The following is a 23,493-nucleotide window of genomic DNA, read 5'->3' on the forward strand; positions in this document are numbered from 1 at the left end:
AAATAGCCTCTGTTTTGATGCACGTGAGGGGCAAGAGTTTCAGGATCAAGGTGAAGGCAATGACAAGCTTTTAAGTCAACAAGGAGATGGAGATCAACATGAAGTAAATGTCACAAGAGGGGCAAAAAATGAAGACATTATAACAATTTTAGATTAGATGACATGCTTGTAATTTTGTAGCAGGCTCTTTTTTAACCAATCTTTATTTAATTGAAATCTTAATATTTTTGCAAACTTTAAATTTTTTGTCTAGCGGTCTAGTGTGAAAAGGCCAAACTTTAAATTTTAACTATAAATAGCCAAAGCTGCCTTCTTTCTCATTTTCACGCGATAGAAACCAACCACGAGCTCACACTATCTCTTTGCATTCACATGGCTACCCACTTTGACAACTTCTGTGAGTTCTTCTCCACCACCCTGTGGACGAGCAAGAGCGAGCTCTTTGTCATGTTCTCTCATGAAGTCGACTTTGAAAAGTTGCTCGCCCTTGCGTCCCAACATTATGAAACGCAGATTGCATACACGGAGCAATACTTGGCTCCCCACTCCGTCTCCTCTCCCCATTGCCCCAATGATCAATGGGTGCGTGTTGAGCTGCTTAAGTACATTCAACAATATGCCCGCCCCTACATCCAACGCCTTGAACGCTTCATCGACATCTGCATCCCCGCAGGATCTTATTGTATCTTCAATAAGCAATCTTCAATAAGCAGGAGGTGAAGAGGTTGGGGAAGGGAAATTTAGGAACTAGGTTCCTCTCGTGGCTCGCCACTTTTGCGTTCCTCATCAGCAAGATGAGGATTCGGATGAGGAGGTAGAGATGCCTGCATTACAGTTGGCAAGGTATTTGAGGGATGACAAGGAAGTGAAGGCAGCAGGAACGAGTACTGGTGTAGAAGAGCAGCTTGCATCAAAGCACTTTCTAGAGGGTGCACAATCTGCAGCTGAACAACCCACTGTAGTAGAAGATGCGGGGCCATCTTCCCCACACGAGGAGAGCAAGGTGCTGCCAGAGCTTGAGATCAATCTCTTGAGCACCATTGTGGTGGAAGGTGAAGAATACTTATTTCTTCATCATGACCTTGAAAAGAAAGCTGGCTTGAGAATGGATGAATGCTTGGGCATTATATGCACGTGATGTGAGGTGGACCTTGATACGTCCCCAACCTCGGTCCTCACCTAGATAGTGCTATATTACCCCTTGGATAATCTATCGCAGAGACAGTTGCTTTGGTCAAGGAAACCGTGGTTGAGACCGCAGAGCAAGCCCTAGTTCCAGAAGAGGAATTCACAATCTTACAAGACAAGCTAGAGGCTGAAAAGGATACCCTTGCTGCTGGAGTAATGGAGGAGACCAAAGCACCAAAAAAGGATGAGGCTAAGTCCTTGATTGACCTCTCCGCCCCCACCAGCACTTTGGCAAAAGAAGACATTGAGCAAGAGGTAATAATTGGCCTTTTACAACCTAGAAACATTTGTAATTATGTATAGGAAAATATTTTGATTTTTCCTTTGATTGCAGAGGGTGGTTGAAATTGACGCATTTGCTAGGAGAGGCGGCGGCGGCGGCAGCAGCAGCAGCAGAGACCAGGCCAAGGTCCATGGACATGATGCTACGTTGGCGCACTACCTTGGTCGGCTTCCTGTGGATGGCATTGCCATTATCCATAGGGACTACACCCCTCAATCTGCCTTCACTCTCTTCTTTTTGAAAGGCCCTTTGTAAGGTGCTATGTGTAGCCTCTATGGCACAGAGCACCAAATGTATAGTTCTGATTTAAAAATCCCTTGCCTTCGATGTTTTTGGTTCTGGATTTAGGGGTAAGCTTCTTGCTCGTACAGGTATAGCCAAAAGCATAGGCATAGAGGATCCTCAAGAAATAGTCCTTGAGCACACTCTGCCCAATAACAAGAGAAGGAAGCTCAATATTGTAAGAAAGCTTTTGTAAAGATGATGTTTATGAATACAATACATTTTTTGCAAACTCATTTTCATCAAGTATATCATTATTTTTTCTAGTTTGTACCATCAATGTTTTTGTGAATGCATCAGAAATGACCCTGGGAGCCTGGGGGAGTAGTGCCAGAACAGTGCGAATTTTGAGCCTCCATCGCTGTTGTAGAGCCCAAATTCGCACTATTGTGGCACAGCTTCCCCAGCCCTTCAGGAGCAATTCTGATGCATTGGATGACAAATAATGTATTTTTACACATGATTAAAGGTATTTTTATCTTGTAAATTACTGTTTCTCATAATCAATGTACTCAACTTGATTATAAAAGCATCAAAAATGATTCTGAGTGGCTGGGGGAGCAGTGCCAGAACAGTGAGCCTACACCGCTGCTGCTGTAGAGCTCAAATTTGCACTATTCTGGCATAGCTTCCCCAGCCCTCCAGGAGCAATTCTGATGCATTGGATGACAAATAATGTATTTTTATACATGATTAAAGGTATTTTTATTTTATAAATTACCGTTTTTATAATTAATGTACTCAACATGCATCAAAAATGATCTTGAGTGGCTGGGAGAGCAGTGCTAGAACAGTGCAAATTTTGAGCCTGCACCACCGCTGTGCAGAGCCTAAATTCGCAATGTCTGGCATAGCTTTCCCAGTCCTCCAAGAGCAATTCTGATGCATTGGATGACAAACAATGTAATTTTACACATGATTAAAGCTGTTTTTATCTTATAAACTATTGTTTCTCATAATTAGTGTACTCAACTTCATTATAAATGCATCAGAAATTAGTGTACTCAACTTCATTATAAATCAGAAATGATCCTGAGTGTCTGGGGGAGCAGTGCCAGAACAGTGCAAATTTTGAGCCTACACCGCCGCGCTGCAGAGCCTAAATTCGCACTGTTCTGGCATAGCTTCCCCAGTCCTCCAGGAGCAATTCTGATGCATTGGATGATAAACACTATATTTTTACACATGATTAAAGGTGTTTTTATCTTATAAACTACTATTTCTCACAATTAGTGTGCTCAACTTCATTATAAATGCATCAGAAAGAATCCTGAGTAGATGGGAGAGCAGTGCCAGAATAGTGTGCTCAGCTTCATTATAAATGCATCAGAAAGAATCCTGAGTAGATGGGAGAGCAGTGCCAGAACAGTGCGAATTTTGAGCGTGCACTGCCGCTGCAGAGCCTAAATTCGCACTGTTCTGGCATAGCTTCCCTAGTCCTCCAAGAGCAATTCTAATGCATTGGATGATAAACACTATATTTTTACACATGATTAAAGGTGTTTTTATCTTATAAACTACTGTTTCTCACAATTAGTGTGCTCAACTTCATTATAAATGCATCAGAAATGATCCTGAGTGGCTAGGGGAGAAGTGCCAGAACAGTGCGAATTTTGAGCCTACATCGCCATTATAGAGGCCAAATTCGCACTGTTCTGGCACAGCTTCCTCAGTCCTCCAGGAGCATTTATGATGCCTACATTGCCATTGTAGAGGCCAAATTCGCACTGTTCTAGCACAGCTTCCTCAGTCCTCCAGGAGCATTTATGATGCCTTGGGTGACAAAGTGGCACATGATAGACACTCCATGTTAAACAAACATGATGACACCGAGACACTGTAAGAGAAACTTAAAATTTTAATTATCAGAAGGTTACAAATGAAAGCCAGATAGGCTTGTTACAAAGGGGGGTTTGAAACAAAAGAGTTGCTTCAAAAAAAAGGTTAACATCTAAGATCTCTAGATCATGTCTCGCTCACCTCAAATGCGCCGAGCTAGTTGCATGTCCTTGGCAGATATGGTAATCCTCTTTGCATGTATTGCAAGGAGGTTGGTGTCTCCAAAAAGCCCAACAAGGTAAGCCTTGGAGGCTTCTTGCAATGCTTCAAGGGCAATCCCCTGCACACGGAACTTTGTTCTATATCGTTGGAGAATCTCCTTCACTGTGCGAGCAAAAGGGGCTCTTCTTATCAGTAACTTAGTAGTGTTCCTCTGATAAAACTTGATTTCTTGTAGAGCCCTATGCCCTTGGCGCATCCTTCTCCTTGGAGCTCTCTGTGTTGTGTTAGTGCGTTGGCGAGGTTGGGACTTCCTTGGCTTGAAGAGCTTGACCTTTCTACGCTTGCGCGCACTTGCAGGAACCTCCTCTTAGTCTCTCTCATAGTCTGAATCCTCCTCCTCCTGTTGCTGTGGTACCTGTGTATCAAGTTCCTCCCGGGTAGGTAGGGGACTCTGTCCTGGTAGTAGGGTCTTGCCACCTATGGTGCTGTGCAATGTAGGAATATTTTCACCAACCCAGTCGAACTGCTCATCATCGGCCTCTCTGTCTTGATCTCTGGGGTGGCTGCATTGTGGGGTCTTCTTCACACGCTTGCTCCCACTAGAAGGGCCTGCATGTGTGTGCGCTGGTGTTGCTGTGGGAGGAGGGTTGGACTTTGGTGATCCCATTGGGCGTGTCCTAGAATCCAAGGGGTCACTCTCTTCCGTGGTGTCGCCAATATGTGGTCGTTGGGGTGCCTCACACTGTGTTTTGTGAAGGCATGGTAACACGTGCAGTGTTCTTGGTGCGTGCCATATCCATGTACGACTATGATAACGTGGTGAGATGTGTTGGTGTCCTTACATGGGTGTCTACGTAGATCTTGAGCTCAAGCTCTCTAAAAAAGTGAAATGAAAATGAAGTGAGAGAAGGAACTATTTTTTTAAGGGAAAAAAAACCTAACTAAACTTATTTTCTTAGCCTTATTACATCTATATTTATGGTGGTGCATGCACAACGCAACGCCTCCCTTTATCTCCTCATTCGTGCATGCCAAGCACCATGCCTATGGTGGGGAGCATTGGTCTGCAACCATTCAAGCCGAGCATGACTTTTTGCAGCCTTACGTGCCTCTTGCGCAAGCTTAGATTGTTGGGCCCGCTCCCTAACCACCAATACCCTTCCAAAGGCTGTGCGATAAAACCAATTGAATATCTCTTGTAGATAGTTTGTACGTGTTCCTACTACTATGCAGAAGCTCCACCTCCATGTCTTGTATTTTTTAAATAAACCCCTCTTGCTTTATAATGTGATTTCTCCATCCCTTGGGTACTCCACATGTCGAGCGATCCATACTTGTTCATGAAATACGCACCATGCGCATAAACTATGTACTGTACACTGATAAAAAACAGAAGAAGGAGAGAGCACACACGAAGAGAAGCAAACCCTAATCCATATTCATCAATCATAAAGAAGGAGAGAAGCCATAGTCATCATCTCTCTCACACACACAAAAGAGAACACAACATAGTGTTATGTCCACACTACAAAGTAAACCTAATGTAATGTCCACACCACACATGACCTAATGTCCACACCACACATGACCAGCTGGACACGGTCATAAACACACCACACGATATCCATCTACCATACTGTCACTCTGTCAGCACCCATGTGCTATCCTCCAGCTGTATACGAGCTTGACATTTCAACACTCCCCCTCAAGCTCGACATGTCCATCTCTAGGACTCCCAATCTAGTACGGAAATACTCGAACTTATCCTTACCAAGTGCTTTGGTAAAGATATCTGCAACCTGCTCATCTGTCTGTACATATGTCAAATCAACATGCCCATCTAGCACTTTCTCTCTGATGAAATGATAGTGGACCTCAATATGTTTGGTCCTGGCATGATAAACTGGGTTGCTAGCAAGCTGAATACTACTCATGTTGTCACAATGAATGACAACTCTCATATCACTCTGTAACCTGACATCGTCTAGTAACTTCTTCAACCACATAGCCTCACATGCAGCTATGGCTGCTCCACGATACTCGGCCTCTGTGGTAGATAAAGCAACTGTAGGTTGCTTTTTACTGCTCCAACTCACAGCTCCACTACCAAGGCTGAAAACATAGCCACTGGTAGACCTCCTGTCATATGCACTACCGGCCCAATCCGCATCAGTATATCCATAGACATGCATGTCTTTTCCTGCCTCATAGAAAAGACCATAATGCACAGTAGTTTTGACGTATCTCAGAATATGTCTCACAGCATCCAAGTGAGGTTTACGAGGACTCTGCATAAACTGACTTACCAAACCAACTGCATAGCTGAGATCTGGCCTCATAATGGTCATGTAGATAAGGCTACCAACCATTTTTCTGTACATGGTGATATCATCAAGCTCATCACCCAAATCAGCCCTAAGCTTCATGTTTTGCTCTAATGGTGTCAACATTGGTTTGCATGCTGTCATACCATACTTTGCCAGCATGTCAAGTGCATATTGCCTTTGCACCAGCCATATACCCTTGCTTGTTCTTATCACCTCAATGCCAAGAAAGAACCTTAAATCACCAAGGTCTTTCATATCAAACTCTTTGCATAAAGAGGCCTTAACCTCATCAATGCCTTTCCCACAATCACCTGTGATAATCAAATCATCAACATAAATGACTATCATCACGATACCATCATGTGTCTTCTTCACATAAAGTGAAGAGTCTGCATTTCCAACCACAAATCCAATACTGACAAGATATCTGCTGATCTTGTCACTCCAAGCACGAGGTTCTTACTTCAAACCATATATTGCTTTCTTTAACCTGCAAACAAAAGTAGGATATTCTGGATGTACATATCCTTCGGGCTGTTCCATGTACACCTCTTCTTGTAGTTCACCATTCAAGAAAGCATTTTTTACATCCATTTGATGTAAAGCCCAACCTTTTTGTGCTGCTAGTGTAATGATAGACCTCACAGTAGCCATCTTAGCCACTGGGCTGAAAGTTTCATCATAATCAAGACCATAAGTTTGTGCATATCCTTTAGCGACCAGCCTTGCTTTATGTCTCTCTAGGCTGCCATCTGACTTGCACTTTACCTTATACACCCATTTGCAACCAATTGCATTCTTTCCTTGCGGTAACTCAACCAATTCCCATGTATCATTTTTGTCCAAAGCATCCATCTCTTCATCCATGGCTTTCTCCCATACATGCTCTCCAATAGCCTCTGTATAGCATGTAGGTTCCACATGCTTCACCATAGATGTCATGTATGCATAGTGCATAGCAAAATCTCGATATGTCAATCTGTCAACTGGATATCTGACTCTCTGGGATCTCCGCAATGCATGCGGGTCACTCTGTACACCTGTAACTCTAGCATGTGGTGGCACATATCTATCCTGCCTAGCACCAGGTGTGCGTAAAACAGGTATGCCAAGCTCCTCATCCAAACTCTCTGAACTAGATGACTTATAACCTGTGATTCCAATTCCTTCGACCTTCTTCTTTCCTTTATCCATAGCATTACTCCCAGTGCTCACACTCTCATGCCTCAAACGTCCTGACCATGGACGTACACTGCTACTCTCAGCTTCTGCTGGCCCAGACATAGTAGTAGAACTAGAACTTGCTTGTGGCAAGTTCACAGGCACATCTGCCTCAAGTGACTCAATGACTCCCTCATCTTTTGCTTTGTACCAACTAGCAAGCTCATCAAACACCACATCTCGTGAGATGACCACTTGTCTAGTTTGAGGGTTATAACATTTGTATGCCTTTCGATCCTGTGCATATCCAACAAATACACATTTCTCTACTTTAGGATCCAACTTCCTTCTTCTTTCGTCAGGCACATGTACATAAGCTATGCATCCAAAAACTTTGAGATGTCCAATGTCTGGCCTGTAACCTGTAAGCTGCATCTCTGGCGTGCTTCCATGAATGGCTGCTGTAGGTGTTTTGTTCAGTATATACACTGCAGTAGCACATGCTTCTGCCCAATAGTAATCTGGCATGTTCTTTTCATTGAGCATTGCCCTTGCCACTTCACATATGACTCTATTCTTTCTCTCAGCCACACCATTTTGCTGAGGTGTATACCTGCAAGTCAACTTTTTTCTTATTCCATGCTTCCTCAAGAAATGCTCAAAAGCTTTTGAGGTGTATTCACCACCTCCATCTGTTCTCAAACATTTAATCCAACAGCCATATTGCTTTTCTGCAAGAGCTTTGAAATCCATGAACTTTTCCAACACTTCACTCTTCTCTCTATCACTGTGTACTATCTCGAGTGGCCTGTTACTCATATTTTCTTCTCTAGGAAACCTCAACCTTGCCTGCTTTCCAAACTGACAGGCTTCACAAACATGCATATGTCCATCATATTTGAATCTAGGCAATCCACTGACAATGCCTCTTGTTTGCATGTTCTTTAATCTCTGTATATTGACATGTCCAATCCTTTTGTGCCACATATCAATGTCTTGCACAATCCCATTGCTTTTAGAAAACATGGCTGAGTTCAACTCTGGTATGCCTGCATCCAATTTGAACAACCTTCTTTCCTTCTTGCCCTTGGCAATCAATCTACAGCCATGCTTAAAGTCTTCCACAAAACAGCCATTCTCATTGAATCTTACTTGTAGTCCCTGCTCAACCATTTGGCCTACTGATGCCAAATTCTTTGTAATGGATGGTACATATAGCACTTCTGACATATTCTTCACATTTCCATCATGCATCCTCAAAGGCACACTACCAACATGTGTTATAAGGTGCTGAGTATCATCTCTTGTGACCACATAACCATTTGTACCCAATGGTTGCATCTTCTCAAACCACTCACCATGACATGTCATGTGGTTTGAGGCACCCGAATCCATATACCATGACTCATCTCCAGCATTCTGAGAATCCATTGTCCCCATAATGTGCTTCATTGCAAAAAGATGATTTGAACTCCCATCATTGTTACTAGTAGATGCATAATTTCCATGTTGTGGTCTTCCATTCCTGACATCATTCTGCTTTTTGTAACAATCTTTTGCCATATGTCCAAGTTTGCCACAATAGTGACATTCAATCCCATTCAAATTTTGTTGAGGACCTTGCCATCGTCCTCTACCACGAGCACCTGTTCCAACTCTCCCCCTATGGGATTGAAATCCACGACCTCCACGTGGTCCAAATAATGACTGTGAATTCTGAAAATTCTGATTTGATTGTGGTTGAGTAGACCTGTCATTCCAACCACGTCCTCCACGGCCTCGAGGGGCAAATCTCCCCCTGCCTTGAGAGCCTCTAGATGAGTAAAAAGCCTGATTCCTTGCATGCTCATCATTGCTGGATGAGGATGCACCACCTGTAATATTCATACCACCAAGTCCAAGCTTTAATTCTTCCACAATGAGCAATGACACAAGCTCATTAAAGTCTGGCATTCCTCCCAACCTTACTGAGATGGAAGTATCAAAAGATTTGTACTCCCGACCTAAACCACGCAATGTGAGAGCAACCAAATCATCATCATCCATTGGGGCATGAATTGATGATAGTGAATCTGCATAACCCTTGATTTCCTGAACATACTCATGTATACTCCTATTGCTTCGTGTTACACTGTGAATCTGTTGCTTTAGTTGTATCTTCCTTGCACCAGTGTCTGTCTCATACATTCGGCACAATATATCCCATGCTTCTTTCGGTGTATTTGCACCTTGGATGTGAATAAGCAAGGCATCTGTTACACATATTGAAAAGTAATGCAACACTTTCGAAGACCGCTCTACCCATTGCTTGTGAGCCACCAACTGAGCATTATTTGGTTGAGGAGGTAGAAATGGCTCCAGGTCTTCATCCGACACGAGACTCCATAAACCTTTGCCTTTCAAAAAACTCTTCATTTGAAACTTCCACACTTGAAAGTTAGTTCTGTCAAGCTTCTCTCCAACAATTTGTACCGGACCATCTCCCATGTTTGCTTACAGATTGTACTTGAAACAATGTACTAAATGTACCCTGTAATGTCACACTTGCAAATGCTGTCCAAGACTTCAATCCTCTGTAAAATGCTTCAAATATGTGTTTTGCATACACATTTACCTCCAAACACTCTCCAATGCATGTATCTCAACCATCCAAGGCATTACACTTCAAAAAAGTTTAGTTGAAATTTTCTAGTTTTTTCTCGCCAGAGAACCAGTAAAAAACCAGTCAAAGAATGATCCTTAATCCTTCAAAAAGTTGTTGAAATCCAAGTTTGAGGTATGCTTTAGCTTCCCAATACTTTGCTCCAAGTGCTCCTAAGAGGAAATGACCAAATTCTTCAAGTTGAGTGAGCTACAATAAAAAATGTGACTCTCTGGTTTGCTTATTTCTGCATATGTCAGTGACCAACAGTCACTAAAAAACTCATAGATTCTTCAAATCTCATCCAAATTCAAAACTTTTTAAATAAAAAGTTTAGCACATAGCTTCTTGCTTGTACCAAAGGAATTAGCTTAATTTGCTACAGGTAGGGATTAATGCTTTGATTAGTGGGACTCTATTTCTGCAGACAGTTCTGTAAACCTACAAATGACTGATAATTGACTTCAATGAGCTCTTAATCCAACAAATGAGCTCCAAACAAGCTTCACAATGCCTTAGCAGTGCCTTTGCTCAACTCCCCAAGCTTTGAATGGCATCAAATGGTGTAGAAATGAGTAAATGGCATGAAAAATGTTGAAACCTGTCCCAAAACTGCTACAGAAAAGTGCCGCCTGCTTCTGAGGCTCTAGGAGAGAGGGGTTATCACCATTGAGTTGATAGGATCCTTAGTTATGACCTAATGCATCATGGGTATGAAGGGCCAGCTCCAATTTTGAGTAGTATTGCCGCATTTGATCCTCCACGGGGCATATATTCTCTGTTTTGCAGGAGTCAAAAAAACCAGAATTTTTCTTTCACAAATCTCCTGAAATACATCAATGTTTCATGCAATGGTTTGCTCCAGTGTTGCTAATACATGTGCCCTTTCACAATACATGAGAACCTCTGTGTTTCCTTTGTATTTTTCCCAATACATTTGACAAAATACATTCCTTCACAAGCTTTCCATGAAAGCTTCAAAACCAGAAATTTTCTGCTTGCTTTATGCACTTCAATCTTCACTGAACCTGCTCTTTGGCACCTGCAATCCGCTCAAGAGAGTTTTGCTACTCTTACCCGTTAGGCCAAGCTTCAGATATGTAACCGAGGTGAGCTCCACAGCTTTCTTTTGCTCCACAGCTTCAATGGAAATCTTCACAGCTTCTTCTTCTTCTTCCCTCTTCTCTCACTCACTCTCACAACACAACTAATGAGCTCTAGGCTCTGATACCATGATAAAAACCAGAAGAAGGAGAGAGCACACACGAAGAGAAGCAAACCCTAATCCATATTCATCAATCATAAAGAAGGAGAGAAGCCATAGTCATCATCTCTCTCACACACACAAAAGAGAACACAACATAGTGTTATGTCCACACTACAAAGTAAACCTAATGTAATGTCCACACCACACATGACCTAATGTCCACACCACACATGACCAGCTGGACGCGGTCATAAACACACCACACGATATCCATCTACCATACTGTCACTCTGTCAGCACCCATGTGCTATCCTCCAGCTGTATACGAGCTTGACATTTCAACATACACATGACAATAGAATTTAATTAGAAAAAGTCAAGGTTAAAACACTAGTTTATTTTTTTACTGTATAACGTACCATATAGTGTGTTACTTTACTCTCTCCCCAAGCACCTAGCACACTTTTGGTGAATTCTATGATATGTTGTTGGAATGATGCTCGTTCTTGGGTAGTTGTGCTACTTTGATTCATAATGCAAACCATGTTATTGAAATTTATCCAAAGCTATTTGGGCATATTTACAAGAGCCGGCATTGGACAATCTACATTTGTGGTGATTGCACACAGGTCTCTCCAGAGTCCCCGTCTTCTTTGAATTCTCTATGTTTGCTGGCTTCTCCAAAAATCTCCTTGCCTTTGATCCAGTCATGGAGACCTTTTAAGCAACCTCGTATGACATACTAGAGGCCTGCTTATTCACTTCAATTTTCACATTTCCGCCATGGCAGCCCAGAGAATTCAAAAGATGCTCTAATTTACCAAGGGCTGCAACTTTCCTCTCTTGTGTAGTGAATGCATAATCGATATGGCACTTAAGCAATCGATCAAAGATTCTCATGAATGCTTGAAGTGTGCAAAAGTGAATATTCTTTAGTGGAAAATTAATGATGGGGCTCCAATTTGAATTGCTGTTTGGTTCTCCTAGCATATCACGAGACATGACACCTTCCACTCATCTTGCATTTGGTTGTTCCTCATCTTCATCATCAGTTGACTCGGTTGGATCTACTGCATCTTCTTGTTGCTTCTTCCCTTTCTTGGGACCTTTCGAGGCATCCTTCCCAATAGAACCAATCTTCTGTATACCTTTTCCATTTGTATTTTTCTGCCTAGGAATATCAATCTGAGCATTTCAGTGTGGATAAGGCCATCTTGATGTCGCGCCTTGAGCACAACCCATTATGCATTTAATTGTCTTCAAATCTCCCCCAAGATGCCAATCCACCTTGAACTTTCCTATGTTTTCTACATCTAAAAGTTGACCATCAATTTGCTTTTTGATTACATCTGTTATCCAGGGAGTCCTTTCAAATTTCCATGTCAATACCTCATGTGTCTCCTTCGGTACCTCGAATGCACCAAGCCACGAGTCCTCTTTCTCAGATTGCACACTAAAACTTGGTTTGGTAGTCTTTTCCCATGCATAGATCATGGCCTCATTCATGAGCGTAATGCTCATACGTTCCAGCTTTCGACCTTTCACAATTTGGCACTCATCTAGCTTGAGCACAAATGAAAGTGTGCTCCCCAAAACTGCAAATAAATGATAATTTACAATATTCAAAACAAAATAACCGTCTTCATTTTCTACTGAAAAACATGAATAGTAGCAATTGCAAGTTCTCACCTTCTGGGTGAAAGACCATAAAACTTCACCATAGCTTGTTGTAGTCTCTCAATATGAACAAAGATGTTATTGTAAACATCATAGTGAAATTCTGTACTTGTTGTCTTGATTTTCTTTCTGCTCGACCCTGTGTCTAATGTTAGTGTGCCCTCAACATGATAAAATTGTCCTATAGCTCACTGCACATCATCATTATTGATACGCTTGACATTGTGAATCACCTTGAGTGTAGGAAATAAAGTGCCAGTGATTCCTTGTCTTAGAAATGCATCTTTTACAACCTGACGGATTGCTTGGTACCCTTTCATGCTGATTCCAACCGCATCACAAGCATGTTGAATTAATGAAGAATCGATGGAGGTGGTAATCTCGCTCACTACATTGCTGACAATAGCTTGGCGTATTTTAGGATGATGAGGGTCAGTAATAATTAAGAGGATATCCTTGGTTATTCAGAATGGCTTTGACCAAATCCTTCCATCCCTCTTCATTAGAACCACACACCTCTTGCAGAAAATTCCTGGCAGAACACAAATCATGACTATTTTGTTTAAATCATTGAGTGCATAATGAAAGTTTATGTTACTTACTTTGTTGTACGAATCCTTTTCTTCTGTGCTCCATCTTCAAACGCAAGAGATTCTATACCAGCCAATGTCTTTTTGTGTTCACGAGCACCATTTGGCGTTGCTTTGAGTCGTTTGATAAGTTTCTCTAGCCTTTAAATCTTTGCATCCTTCTCCACATTCTCTGCGAGGATCTCTTTCATTTTATCTGATGGTGTTTTAAGTCCTTCTTCTCTTGACATTGTAAAAGGCTGAATTGTGATGCTTGCAGTTGAGATTGGAGAATATGGGTTTGCCAATCTCCACTTGTAGTCAATCTTCTGCAGTATCCTACCAGTATCCTAACAAGCCAAGCTCTCCTTCACCAACAAATTGCATAAAAGATGATAAATTGCAGAAAGGAGGGTTTGCTCTTAATGGAGGGTCAACTGGATAGAGATGCCCATAAACCCAAAGATTTACATTTTTCTCCTTAGCTATCCTACGAGCTTGGAAAGATTGTGCATCAGTAGGATGGGTTTTTTTAGAGCTGCCATACTCTTCAGGAATACGAATGTGTAAATCAACCTTCCGTTTTCTAACTTCACAAGGGGCTACACACACAGCTTGCAAAGGCTCCATAGCTAAGCAGAGGAAGAAGCTAAAGCAGAGAGATCCTCATAGGGGGGGAGAGAGAGAGAGAGAGATCCTCATAGGGGGAGAGAGAGAGAGAGCGAGAGAGAGAGAGAGAGAGGGAGTGAGTGAGAGAGAGACTGTTAAAACTTTGCTATTGCAGGTTTAACACAAATCCGTTTTTCTAAGTAGAAAATGATATTTTTGATATACAAATATACTAACATGGAGTTTTTCATCAATAAATTATATTTATGAGAAAAATTAAAAAATAATGATTTTTGGGGTCCCCACAATTTTGGGATCTGACAGTTAGTTATGTTTATGGGGTTGTGGGGACCAGACAATTAGTTATGGATGTACTGGCTCCTGACAGGCTTCTGAAGTGACCCTTAAATTACAAGCTTTTTGGAGGGAAAAAATTATTTTCATTATACATATTGGTTGGGTGGTGTTTTTTCCACCTCAAAATGTAAAAAAATAAAAAATAAAAAATTTTCCATTTTTGGGACCCACCTAAGTACGAGAATGTTTTGCTGATGTGGAAGGGAGATATGGTGGGAGTTAATGAGAAAGGAGATTTCAAACTGACAAGAAAGATTCAATTTGTAGAGAGTGAAGATAAAAAATTCAAAAAGTAAGAGAGAAAGTATGAGAAAAGTCAAAAAGTAAGAGAGAGAGTATGAGAATATTCCCTTTAAAAAGTGAAACTAGGGGGGTATGGCTGATGTGGCAAGGCTAAAAATAGGGATCATCATAGCCTTTGTCTCTCTTAAGCCCAGCTTTTTAAGCTCTAATCCCTTAAAATTAGGAATCCTTAGGAGGCCCTTTTTGGGTCCAAAAAATTCCTAATGTCTTTGGCCGATCTTTAGTTCCCTTTTTCCTTCTTGATGTAAGTAAGTTCTCACAGACATCTTCCCACTTTTGCTCACATGCTCCTTACTCAATGCAGTCTCAACAAAATGACACAAACAAGATTCTTCCTGTCAAAGTGGTGGCGGCACTTTAGTGTAAATGACTCGTCTTATACATCTTCACTTCAACTTTCTCCACAGACTTTGATGCCTTGCAGGAGCTTCTACATGAACAGTCACCTTCTCAATACTAAAAGCTTGGGCACCTCCTTCATATACGTACATCATAGCTTTACGATGTCTTCCTTCTTAGTCATTTTGATGATCTTCAGGGTGGCTCCTTGATACACCTCCTCCTTAGTACTTCTTGCTCTCTTTCTGCTTGAAGACATGCAGGTGGCCAAGAGCTAAGATTCTCTTCTTTTTTTCTACCCTCCCCTTCTTCTCTTTGCTCGATGGCTCCCCAAGCATTTTTTTAGACTTCCCGGCTAGCTTCTACACAGTACTCTTCCCGCTTCCTTGACGTTCCTTTTCTTGGATTTACTTCCTGATTATTCTGGTGACTATCACCTTCCTGTCAGCTCATGTGATCATCACTCCTTCTATTCCAGTTAAGGTCTGCATACCACCTATACCATTCGAGAATGAACGAAGACGCCCGTCGCCAGGCAAAAAGGATTCTTCTTCTTTTTTAAATTTCCTCAAATATTAACCCCCATGCATAGCCTTTTAAAAAACCTTAGGTCCTTTAAATGCCTAACCACTAATTTTCCAAAAGAACATTGGGTTCCTACTAGTAGAGAAGACATTACATGAGGGATAACTATGCCTCTAAGATTTCCAACATAAATGCAACTAGTTACAAGTGTTCTTCATCTTTTTTTCACTGAAAGCCATATGCTCCACCTATCACATGCATGAACTAAAAGATTCCAAGTGCCAAAGTTCTTCTCAGCATGAGGTTGCCACTACCCACCATCAATGGGTATACCAATCACCATCCTCAACTCCTACATCCCTTCACCATTAGCTTCTTACCAGTGTAAGCTTCATCCCAAATTGAGTAAGAAGAGAAAGCATATATGCTAATGTCATCATTTCCCAAGCTCACACTAAAAGACTCAAACCATCACTAGCACACTGACAATCATGCTATATTTGTACAACAGGAAAATGATATGCAGTAGTATATAACAAATGCAAACCTCTATTTTAAGATAATAAAGCTGCACTACACAACATAATAAGCAAGCACAACCCAACCTATACTAGATCACCTCTAGAATCTCACACATGCATTCCTATCTTTCTCGATTTGTAGAGAGAGCATTTGTATGGAGCCTAAAAAAACACTCACAACGTGTTAAGGTAAGCATTATCCTTTGCATTGGAAGAGGTATGGTGTAGCCTCTGCAACATAGACCAATTGTCAAGTGGCAAGATCAATGGAGTGGTTGAGCATGTTCTGCTTGGAGTAGTTTGTAGTGGCAAGGAAATGCATAAAAGCATCGTATTCTACCATGGCGCTAGGAGATCTAGAGTGTGGTTTAAAAAAGGTGCACTAGGATCTCTAGTGTGTTGTTTTACAAAGGTGTGCTAGGAGATCTAGAGTATAAGTTGAGAAACTGAACCCCAAAGTGGCTATATATGATTTGAAAGGTGCACACGACCATAGTCTATTCACACATGACCATTGTTCGGGTACCCAAAACCTACCCTTCTTAGACATTGATAATTAAAATTAATTTACAAATAACATCATTAACAAAAAACACAAAAAAGAGAGCTATCATTGTCCGGGCACCCAAAACCTTTCGTAGACGTTGACAAAATAAATTTAATTAACAAATAACATCATTTAAAAAGAAAAAAATAATAAGCAAGGTGGAACTTCTATTCAACATTAAACAAATTATATCATTGTTGTATAAAAATTGAGGGGCTAAACAAAAGGACAAAAAATCTACATTTTGAGGCTAAACAAAACATCTAAACTCAAATGGTTTGGGGAGGAGCGATCTTGTAATTGAGAGACCATTATAGGTCATCAAGTATCCATGAGGCACCTACCATAGTGGTTGTTTTCTCCATCTAGGGGTTGTTCCTCAACCAAGTTTGATGGGAATATGTCTGCAAATAAGGCACAAACACAAACACAAGCAACACAAACACAAACACAAACACAAACACAAACACAAAGACAAACACACAAACACACAAACACAAACACAAACACAAACACAAACATTAACACAAACACAAAAACTCATCAAATGATAAAACCCAAATATGGAACGAAAGTTAGCACATTAGGACAAATAGGAATGCGGGGTGCTTACAAAGAAACTTGGTTTCTCCATGCTGGGGTCAAATATCCATGGGGATGTCAATGAGCCCATACACGTGCTAGATAATAGCCACCAAACCTTCCTCCTTTTGTTGCTTAAACCTAAACAACTTACCCTTCCAATGATAATTTTAAACCGCTCCCCTCGGGGGGTTCACCTCAAAAAATGTTAGTGTACCACGTGAGTTCAACAAGAGGGGTTTTTTAATTAGATAAATTAAGAAAATTTAACATGATTACATTAACATGAGGGGTTTTTTAATTAAACTTTAGAAAAAAATCATTTAGTTCATAAGTAAAGAGGGGTTGTTTTATTAGGGGAAAATTTTAGTTAAGGGGTTTTTTAAATAGCTACTTAGGGTTTTCTAGTAGTGCACCCCCCGAGCCGCTCCCTAACAAAGATGGTGTGAACCACATACACTTGGCTGCATGAAAACCCAGGCATCCTTACGAAAGCTTGCTCCTATCTACTCCCCCTTCATGTTGTGTAATAGAAACTCTTCAATCTCCTCCTTCGGTCTTCTTGAAGTGCTTGATGAAGCCATAATCTGATGGATAGAGAGAGAGAGAGAGAGAGAGAGAGAGAAAGTTTAGGGAGGAAGGAGATTAGGGGCTATAGAAGTGAAGATTAGGCGTTGTGGAAGGAGAGATTAGCAAGAGGGTAGTTTACTATAGGATTAGGAGCTTAGAAAAGACATTTATAAGTGGGCAATAATATGTAGAGAAAGAAAGACAGAGAGGGAGAGAGAGAGAGACGTTGGGGAGGAAGAAGATTAGTGGCTATGGAAGGGGAAGATTAGTACCTATGGAGGGGTAGAGAGAGGAAGAGAGCTTAGGGAGGAAGAAGATTAGTGGATATGGAGGAAGAAGATTAGTGGCTAAGTAAGGGTAAGATTGGTGGCTATGGAGAGGTTAGGAGGAAGAAGATTAACGGTTATGGTTGAAGAATAGGTTGCCAAGGAGATTATGAAGAATACATTGTTTTGATTTGAGAGACTATCACCATGACTAGCATATCGTAACACTAGTTTGGTACCAAAAAAGGACACTTAAGTGTCCATTTTCGGACGATGCAAATAAAATGCTACTTGCGATAGGAAAGACATATTCAAAATACCTCTTGAGGAGTTTGAATATGTGACCTAGTGTGTCTTTAAAAAATGTAACCTTGCAATTTGGATGCTGGCACAATAAGGAATTACACCCATAAACAGGACTTGCATGAGACTGCAACTCAGGTTTGAGAAAACCGCCTTATAAGCTTAGAGAAAAAAATCACTAAGCCCCGTGAAAAATTCCAAGTAATTATTTCATATTTGTGTCAAAGATTTTGCCAAGTTTCACATGAAATAAAATTCAATTAAGAGTGTCTAAAATAGTAGGAAGTATTTGTTTGATACACCACTTTTTAGCATCCATTTGTATCCAAACCAATACATGGTTTTAATGTGTTTGTAAGTTTTTTAAGGTGATGCTTACTCTATCCATTGAGATCTTAAAGTTATATGTAAAAGCCCCTTAGTAAGTTACAAATATTAATTGTTTCAAAATGTCAAAACTGCACACAACAAAAATTCTGGATTTAGATTCTTGAGTCATACGCATTACATTCCTTAGTAAACTTGCAACATTTTGTTTGTATAGAATAATTTCGCTAAGGTACATTGTACAAACATAATTTGGGCACCTAAAACCTTTGTTTCATGGTTGTTGAGAGAGAATTTAGAAATTTTGAAAAATGTAGCACGATTGAAAAACTAAGATAGCGCTCAAGTAGTAAGATTTACTTGAGCTTGGGACCCCAAAAAATATGTATTAACTTGGTTTTGAACTATATAATCATTTTCGATTGCCAATTTGCACTAACATAACCCTAGTTTTATGGAAGTACCTTTGGAAGGCCAAAATTTTTCTCTTTTTCAGCATCTTGGTAATTATGAGATTTTTGTTATAGTTCACAAGTAGCTTAGGAACTAGGACCTAAAGGAGATTGTGTTGTTTTGAAACCCCAAGTTCTACCAATTGACTTTTACAAACATGAAAAACATGATTTATTCAAGAAGTTATAGGCATTTTATGGGATTTTTGACAAAACAGCTTCAAATTTCAATGAAAATTTCAAGTTAGAGTTTTTTGTCAAATTTTTAATATAGCTTGTGTTTTGACATCATGAAAAATCCCATTTATTTTTTGACTTTTAACCGACCTATGGTTGAAACAAGGTGTAGAAATGTTGTTTCTAGGTTCCCCAAAAAATTCCAAAGTTTTGGTGAGAAACAGGAGACTAAAGTGTCCTTAGGACACTTTAGTGTCCAATTACAGAACTAGTGTTAAAGAGTATTAATTACTTTAAATTTTAAGTCTTGATTTTGTGTATTCACTTTGATCCTCTCTAGCTCCAAAAATCCAAGTGTTTTTACTGAAAAAGTTTAGGACATATAAGTGTTGTTTATAATGGTGGAAGCATAAATGGGCCTTTCACAAAATAAAGTGGCTCTTAAAGTTTGTTTTCCCCCTAAGTGCTCTCTCCTTTGTTGGAGATGTCATTTTTTTTCTATTAAGAGCAAATAAGTAGTAACTTGGATAGAAGGAGACACCCTCGGTTATGAGAAAATCTAAGCTAACCAATAAACTTAATAATAACTAAAAAGAATTAAAGAAATCTCTATTATAAGGCTTCATTTCTCTCCTCCATTAAAGACCAAAGTAAGAAAATTACTAAGTGAATATAATAGATTAATGCTCACATACATGTCACCCATTTACTAAAATGGCTTGAAAAAAGTGGTTGGTTTTTCACTCTCCTCTAGTGATAAATGTATACCCTATGGCTTTTAGTTCATTTGACTCTATAATCGAAACAAACCACAGGTCATTGCAAGCCTTATGAGCTATCCACAATGAAAAACAAAATAGAAAAATAGCGTGAAATTTATATATGAATTTTCTTAGATGATCATAAACTTATGCCTTCTACTTGAGACATTAGGAGCCTACAAGCATGTACATTATATCATTCTTTTATGATTTTTGATACGCACTTTACAAAAATGACAAACAAAAATTAGGTTTTTTGTGTGCTATTTTTAAGATAAACGTCACAAGTTCATCAAATCACAACAAAAATCTCTCCCTTGTGCTAGAACTTTAAGCATTCATGGAAGAATCAAGCCCAATGGTAAGGGCTCTTGCCCTGCATCGCGACGGGTTGGGTTCAATACCCGCCCCCTCCTCCCACATGCCTAAATGGCATGTGGTATGTACATTCCCTCACTAAAAAATAAATTAAAAATATCCTTGTTGGCAATACAAAAAAAATCATAATGTAGAGATATTTTTATGGTTGACGAAAGAATCATAATAATGTTGATGTTATGGGGTTTTCTATTTATCTTAAATTCAAGCGGAGTAGTGTACAAAAAAAGGCAAAGGTAGTAAATTTACTCGTTTGGAAAATTCAATTGATATATAGGAAAAGTTTAAACAATGCTTTTTGGATACACTCCTTAGGGGGCAGTGTTATACAGCTAGCCGCTCGATGTACAGAAAGAGAGCGTCGCGGGCGAGCGGCGGGGGCCGGCGTTTGCACGGCGGAAAGATCCCCGCCCAGGGCGGCACTTCCCATGTATTGAGCCAATTCACGTTTCGCGGACGCAGTTCCCCGGAAGAAGATGGCTGAACTTCTCAGGATTGCTGAGCACATGGGCCGGGAGGTGCACCGCCGAGTAAGAGTGTGGCACAGAGCCCATCTTGCCGAACAGCTCCCTGAAGGAGTACTCCTCCGGCAGCATGTCAAAGAGGTCATCCCCTTTGCAGATTATATCTTGGATCCTGTCGTGGTTCAAGAAGCTGCGATTCCTCACCCTCTCGGCATGGCTGTAGCCCTGCATCTTGTACACAAAGTCTCCGATGCGCCGGAAACAGAAGCTGCAGTGCCAGCCGGCGTCGGCCAAGATGGCGTCGCTTTTCCTCATGTGGTTGTAAAAGGTGAAGCCCGGGCGGTAGACGCTGACAGACGCCCGCCAGCTGCCGTGGTCGACAAGAAACTCGAAGGAGTAGAGGTAGTTGCCCATCTGCAGGTGCAAGACAGGGGGGATTTGCTCACACCATCGAAGGAGGTCGATGGTGTGGGCGCTGGGGATCTCGTCTGTGTCGGACATGATGACAAGGTCGCCGGCGAGGAGGCCGGATGCGGCCAAGACGCTGCTCATGGTGTGCCTCTGCTGCTTCTCGAGCGCAAACGGGCTCTCCCCTTTCCGCAAGACCCTCCCGGAGCTAACCCTGTGCACGATTCTAGGCTCTGCGAACTTGAACCTGTGCCTGTTGGAGGCGAAGAGCAAGGGTTTCTTGAGACCTGTGAAGGTAGTGTTGGACTCTACAATGAGGAACTTGGTGATGAGGGGGCCAAGCTCTCTCCATCTGATCTCCAGAAGATCCAGCTCGTTGTTGAAGATGATTGCATCGAAGACTCTGCGGGGTTTGTCTCTCTTGGACCAGCCATGAAGGGCGCAGAGCTCTGCCATGGACAAATTGTGGGCGTAATGATGCACGATGTGGTGGAAAGGGGGTGGAGGGGTGTCCCAAATGGGGCGGAGCAAATAGGCGAGGCGCTGGCCATGCAGAAACAAGGCGCCCGACAGCAGAAAGAAAGCAAGAATGGAGCAGAAGACGAGCTTGAGGTTGATCTTCATACAACGCTTCATTCTGCAGGAAAGCTTGCCTGCAGACTATCTGTGTGTATGCCAAAAGTGGGCTTTCTTGCTTGGCACGGACGCATTCAGTTGGCTTTGGTACCGGTAAATCTCAACCTCCTCTACGATTTGTCTTGGGAAGAAGCCCATGGAGCTCCTCCCTCCCACCTTCTCTAATGTGTACAAGAGAGCTTTCACATTTGGCCGGCCGGTCGCCCCACAGTTGACCCCGCCCATGAAGCTCTTGTCCCACTAGTAGATTGGCCCTCCCATTTGTCAAGTTGTTCAGATTAATACCTTACCCAAACTACTCTTTACATGTATTTGTATTAAAAGTAGTCCCTATAGATAATAAATGAATGCGTTGGCAATTTCAAATGGAAGAATGGATGGGAGGGTCCGTTTGGGCTTAGGCATTTATGCAAGACCTACAGGGTCTAAGCTATGTCCTCACTCTGAAAAACAACTTAACAAGCATGACACACAAGTGCATGTGAGGCATGATGTGTGCGTGTGTGTGTGGTGGTGGTTTCTTTGCCTCGATGTGGGGCACGATATGAGAGAGAGAGAGAGAGGGAGAGAGAGAGAGAGAGAGTGTCGCATGGTGCCTCGATGTGGGGCATGATGAGAGAGAGAGAGAGAGAGAGAGAGAAGCGCATGGTTGTTTATTTGTATCTACCTAAGTGTGTATGCATGTTGTTTTCTAGATTGTAGATGCACATATTGAAAGGTACTTTTGGCATATATTGAAAGGTACTTTTGGCATCAATGACATGCCAATGAAAGTGAAACCTCAACTTTGCATGTTCTAGGTAGTAATGAAACCTTTATTCCATTGTAGTGAAAAATACTCATGATTTTGCAAGCACTTGGCAAAAAACATACCACATGCTCTTTGCAATATCCTTTTCCTAGCTTTAACTCAAAGCTCTTATGGAGTTTGTGGGCATTATACAATTAACTCAAATCAATGCAACCTCTATATCAATCTTGCCTAGACTTCATAGCAATTAGCCAGGGCCTCTTTGAAATGATGGGGTATGTCCCAACCCCTACTAGCATGACATGCATATCAATGACCACTCTTTGTCCAAGAACGTTTAACTCCATGCCCTGAATCACACCAAGACATTTAACCTTTGAACTATTGGCCATCTTTACACTGAAGGTAGACCTGCCTATCACTTCTAATCCAAGATCATGTACAAGAACGTTTAACTCCATGCCCTAAATCACACCAAGACATTTAACCTTTGAACTATTGGCCATCAATACACTGAAGGTAGACCTGCCTATCACTTCTAATCCAAGATCATGTACAACTTCTTCAGTCATGACACATACCTAGGCTCCACCATCTATGTAAACTTTACTCACCTTTCCTGCTATGAATCCAAACATCAACAATAAGGAAAATGTCAGAAACCCTACTCAACTGAACCATATTAGCTTCTGGCATTTTAAACTTAACTCGTCTAACACTTGAAAGTTTGTGCCATTGTCTTCTTATACTGGAGTTCAACTGTAAAAGCTGACCATAGGTGATATCAGCCTTTTGTGCTTCACATCTTCCAAGAGATTGTAAGGGGGCTCCCCCTCACCGAACTGAAAATCATCTATGCCAAATTTTCTTCTTCTAGCTGT

The 23,493-nt window shown here is 41.2% G+C and overlaps 1 protein-coding gene across 1 annotated transcript; it reads right to left on the minus strand.

The window, feature by feature from the left end:
* Positions 1-20,605: 20,605 nt before the first annotated feature.
* On the minus strand, positions 20,606-21,991 carry LOC147614733 (uncharacterized). The gene has a single exon (XM_086780071.1). It carries the CDS (start codon positions 21,859-21,861, stop codon positions 20,797-20,799), a length of 1,065 nt encoding a protein of 354 aa, XP_086636197.1. The 5' UTR covers positions 21,862-21,991; the 3' UTR covers positions 20,606-20,796.
* Positions 21,992-23,493: the final 1,502 nt, after the last annotated feature.

This window comes from Cibotium barometz, chromosome 41, assembly GCF_041138505.1.
Source record: "Cibotium barometz isolate CiBa-2024 chromosome 41, ASM4113850v1, whole genome shotgun sequence".
Lineage (NCBI taxonomy): Eukaryota > Viridiplantae > Streptophyta > Polypodiopsida > Cyatheales > Cibotiaceae > Cibotium > Cibotium barometz.

What these genes read in the sequence shown, in the direction of transcription:
- LOC147614733 (XM_086780071.1), bottom strand. Translation starts at nt 21,861, where the DNA reads ATGAAGCGTTGTATGAAGATCAACCTCAAGCTCGTCTTCTGCTCCATT.